This window comes from Mizuhopecten yessoensis, unplaced genomic scaffold (genome assembly GCF_002113885.1).
Source record: "Mizuhopecten yessoensis strain PY_sf001 unplaced genomic scaffold, ASM211388v2 scaffold6205, whole genome shotgun sequence".
NCBI lineage: Eukaryota > Metazoa > Mollusca > Bivalvia > Pectinida > Pectinidae > Mizuhopecten > Mizuhopecten yessoensis.
The window spans coordinates 4,576-9,612 of record NW_018406433.1 but is presented as its reverse complement, the minus strand read 5'-3'; the positions used below and the strand labels follow the sequence as shown (position 1 = coordinate 9,612).

Below are 5,037 nucleotides of genomic sequence, written 5' to 3'. Positions count from 1 at the left end.
GTCTACATCAGTAGTGTGGACCATTACATGTCCAGGGGCTACAGCAGTAGTGTGGACCATTACATGCCCAGGGTCTACATCATTAGTGTGGACCATTACATGTCCAGGGGCTACAGCAGTAGTGTGGACCATTACATGTCAAGGGTCTACAGCAGTAGTGTGGACCATTACGTGTCCAGGGTCTACAGCATTAGTACGGACCATTACATGTCCAGGGTCTACATCATTAGTGTCGACCATTACGTGTCCAGGGTTTACAGCATTAGTGTGGACCATTACATGCCCAGGGTCTACATCATTAGTGTGGACCATTACGTGTCCAGGGTCTACAGCAGTAGTGTGGACAATTACATGTCCAGGGTCTACAGCAGTATTGTGGACCATTACATGTCCAGGGTCTACAGCATTAGTGTGGACCATTACATGTCCAGGGTCTACAGCAGTAGTGTGAACCATTAAATGTTGAGGAGAGAATGTTCAATATCACATTTAATCCATTCCAATGCTGGCAGAACTCAAGCTCCACGAATGCTGAATATCCATCTCAAAAGTATTGTCTGTTTACACATCCAGCTTGTTGCTTCACGTTGAGTCCTGCAAAACAAATATCAACATGTGTCATCCACAAGTAATATCATTATTTTGAGTGTTGGAATAAACTCATTAATGTGTTATCATTTCCAATCATCTCTGATAGGGACTTCTTATCAACCATGTGAAAATGGCCTAATTTATAGTAACAAAAGTACTGCAGAAACAAAACAGTATACGCCCATCCAATGCCATGCACAGATTTTGTTCAACTTCAACTGTCTTGGAATAACACAAGTATCGAAAACAAATCATCAAAATCCAGTAATTTTTTTATTTTATAGTAATTGTGTGAAAACTGTCCACCAGAGTGCCTCATTATAAGTTATAATGAAGCTTGGATTTGCTCGTCTTTGAACTTACTCTTAGTCTGGAACATGTTGAACAGACATTGTAAAAGCACTTGGGTTAAAAAAGAATTTCAAGATGCAGTCCCATTGGATTTTCAATCAGCTACAAATCAAAAACAATTTGTCTGGCCCATAAACAGATATTTGCCACCAAGTTTTAGCAAATCAGTAGAAATTGAGATTTAGCTCAAAACAGATTTCAAGATGGTGGCTACAGTGGCAATACTGGATTATAAATCACCCCAAAACAGGAACTGGTCTGGACTATGATCAGTTCCTGTAGATTATTGTTGGTTTAACATACAGGTTGCCTTATTACTTTGTTTACAGGATGCCTCATTTGTCTGAGTCATGTACCTTCATAGCACTCTGCACCATGGAACGGATACCGGAAGGTGACGAGGCAAACTTAGTGGACAACTGTTTGACAAGGCGCTCTAAATGGTCATCTTTACAGTCTAGTTTGGGCGCAGTCTCCTGGTCCACTGTGAACAAAAACTATAACCATCAAAACAAGTATACCCAAATATTTTGATAAAATACACAAGTGAAAAGTATTTAAATATGAGATATTAGCATTGCCTAAAGTGCAGACACCTACATAATTCATGCTAATGAAGTTGCAACAGGAAAAATGAATATTGAATTCTTGAAGTATTGCTTAAATCTGTATGTTACCCAATGTATAATGCATAATATAATTAATAGTTATTTCAAATTATTAGACATTAATGATAATCAAGGCTTTTGAAATCCTCCTGTATGACTATCATATCCATGTTACATTTTAAAAAGAATGAGTATGTACCCCTATCCAGGTTTGTGATGTAGGGGTGTGTTAGAAGGTCCTCTATACTGGCACGGTCTCTTGGTTCCCGTATCAGACATCTCTGGAAATCAAAAACAGGAGATTTTTAATCTCAATCAGAAGCAAGGGTATTTCACAGGGTACATAAAACAACATCTGACAGGATTATCTCATGTGATTTTTCAATTTTGTCAGATCTGTATGGCACCTTAACAGTAAACTGATTTAAAATGAATGGAATGCAAATTTAGTTGTCTTTCACCTTTTAATTCATGAGGATATTTGTCAATAATGCCAGCTGTATGATGTACATTATATTTAAATCCATCCACAAAAAGTGTGAAATAACAAAGTTAATGTATGATAGGCTTACCTGTATGTAATAGGGTGATAAATATATCTGTTCTCAGATCGTTTAGTGTGTGTGAAAGAGATGTATGTGTTATAGACTTCTATTGGTTAACCTATTATAATACCCTGCGGTCAATATGGTGGGAGTCTCATTGTAAGGAGAGTTAGTACTCTACAGCCTGCCAAACTATTATAATACCCTGTGGTCAGTATGGTGGGAGTCTCATTGTAAGGAGAGTTAGTACTCTACAGCCTGCCAAACTATTATAATACCCTGTGGTCAGTATGGTGGGAGTCTCATTGTAAGGAGAGTTAGTACTCTACAGCCTGCCAAACTATTATAATACCCTGTGGTCAGTATGGTGGGAGTCTCATTGTAAGGAGAGTTAGTACTCTACAGCCTGCCAAACTATTATAATACCCTGTGGTCAGTATGGTGGGAGTCTCATTGTAAGGAGAGTTAGTACTCTACAGCCTGCCAAACTATTATAATACCCTGTGGTCAGTATGGTGGGAGTCTCATTGTAAGGAGAGTTAGTACTCTACAGCCTGCCAAACTATTATAATACCCTGTGGTCAGTATGGTGGGAGTCTCATTGTAAGGAGAGTTAGTACTCTACAGCCTGCCAAACTATTTTATTATACCTCTACTTTATTTACTCTATATAAAAGTAATTGGTTAAATCAAATATATCCCCACTTTTGCCTGACTGTGTTTTAGTCCTGTGTGTTAGTCTGGGAACTAAAACACACCTACACTCGGGTGTTTCCGCCGAGCCAATCAGGCGAGAGGTGGGCGGAGCTTGTTACCGTACTCGGAAGCGATGCGCGAGGTGGGGGGAGCTTGCTATCGAAATCGGATTCGGCGCCATCAGAAGGGTAGTTGGAACGTGAAGCTATACAGCTTATGGGCTACAAATATATTCTAGTTAAAACTATCTCTCCAGTGTGTTTCGATATAATAAAACGGTTAAAGTATGGGGTTGAGGGATATAGCAAGTTTCTGGTGTCCCTTGACCATGCCTATTTCCCTCGGCTTCGGCTCGGGAAAAAGACCTGGTCTCGGGACACCAGAAACTTGCTATATCCCTCAACCCCATACTTTACATGTATATTGTATCATACATATACACTAACCTTTATTGTATCATACATATACATTAACCTTTATTGTATCACACATATACATTAACCTTTATTGTATCATGCATATACACTAACCTGTATTGTATCATCCATATACACTAACCTGTATTGTATCATACATATTCACTAACCTTTATTGTATCATACATATACACTAACCTGTATTGTATCATACATATACACTAACCTGTATTGTATCAAACATATACATTAACCTTTATTGTATCATACATATACATTAACCTTTATTGTATCATACATATACACTAACCTGTATTGTATCATACATATACACTAACCTGTATTGTATCATACATATCCACTTACCTGTATTGTATTAGAAGCTTACCTGTATTGTGTCCATTAAGTTTTTGTCAGAAATGTCCTTAAATTCTATGGGGTAGTCTGGATTGATGATAGCCTTAAGTTTGATGAATGTGTTTGTTATTTTCTGGAAAGGGGTGTGGCCATACACCATGTAGTACAGGATACAGCCAAGGCTCCACATGTCACTCTTAACACCTAGCTACAAAACAAACAAAACGTCAAAAGAGCCTTATCACTCACCTGCATCCTCGATACTCCAGGGGTTTCACTCACTTACACCTTCTGCACCCCTGGAACATGTCATATCAAAATTGAAAGCCCAGTGTGCGCCACCTTATTGATGAGACAAGAAAACTAGGTCGATCCTTTGATGTACATCAAAAGAATCTTGCGGTTGTGTAACGGTATAATTGACAGACTTTGAAGTTGGGTGTCGCTCCTCTGTAATCTTCAAAGGACAGGTATCAACCTGGTCAGGGTTTTTTTTACCAATCAAACAGCTTCCTTAGTGCCTTCAATTTTGCTATGACATATTCCAGGGGTGCAGAGAGTGAAAGTGAGCGTAACCCCTGGAGTATCGAGGATGACTCACCTGATACTGAACGATATTAGAAAACTCATCTCACTTCTCTGATCTTCATAGTATATCAAGGTCAAATTCTAACAAATTTAAGCAATCTTACCCTACAATACATGCAAAAATATCAATGATTGCTTTACACAATATCGACCTTTGTTAGAAGATTTCAATCAAATTTACTTGTGTGGTTCAATGATACTATTTTAAACAAATTTGACAGCCTGTTATCTTAGACAACTACAGACCAAACATCACTGACCTTATAGATCTTTAGAAGTTGTTTGAAGGTTTTAACAATTTTCACCCCTGTGACCCAGAAAGTAGGTTAATGTCATTTACTTGGATAAATAACATAGCCATTCACACTAGCAAGTAGTAGGCCAAATTGTTACACTAGTTAAAATATTTCAACCATTATGGAGTTACCCGCTTCTGATATTCCTAAATTAGATTTCGTCTATATATATCGCTTGTAGGACTTGAACAGAACTCAAGCCCATGTCTTCAGAATAAGCCTAATAACTGCACTGTATTACATACCTTATATGTGGGTTTGGAGCGACCCCCACCATCACCCCCGCAGGAGTCCACAATGCTTTCTGGAGACATGTAGTTGAGGGTGCCAACCTGTGTATCCACCATAACACTCGTCTTGTCACACTGGATTGACTTGGCGATCCCAAAGTCAATTAGGCGTAGCGTACCATCAATCACCAGAAAGTTAGATGGCTTCAAATCTGAGTGAATGATACCTATACAAACAATAAAATACAGTGGTAAGACAATGCCAGTACAGACAGTGGTATACAGTGGACAGAGCGGACAATTCAAATAAACTAGAGGTTTTCCGTATCCCTAACAGACTGTATCCCTAACAGACTGTA

The 5,037-nt window shown here is 38.6% G+C and overlaps 1 protein-coding gene across 1 annotated transcript; it reads right to left on the bottom strand.

The window, feature by feature from the left end:
* Positions 1-510: 510 nt before the first annotated feature.
* LOC110451798 (dual specificity protein kinase TTK-like) lies at positions 511-4,905 on the bottom strand (the record flags this gene model as incomplete). Its single annotated transcript, XM_021499979.1, has 5 exons — positions 511-594; positions 1,299-1,426; positions 1,750-1,831; positions 3,596-3,772; positions 4,694-4,905. Coding segments are annotated over 5 exons (611 nt in total), but the record flags the coding sequence as incomplete, so codon positions are not given.
* Between the last annotated feature and the right edge of the window lie 132 nt (positions 4,906-5,037).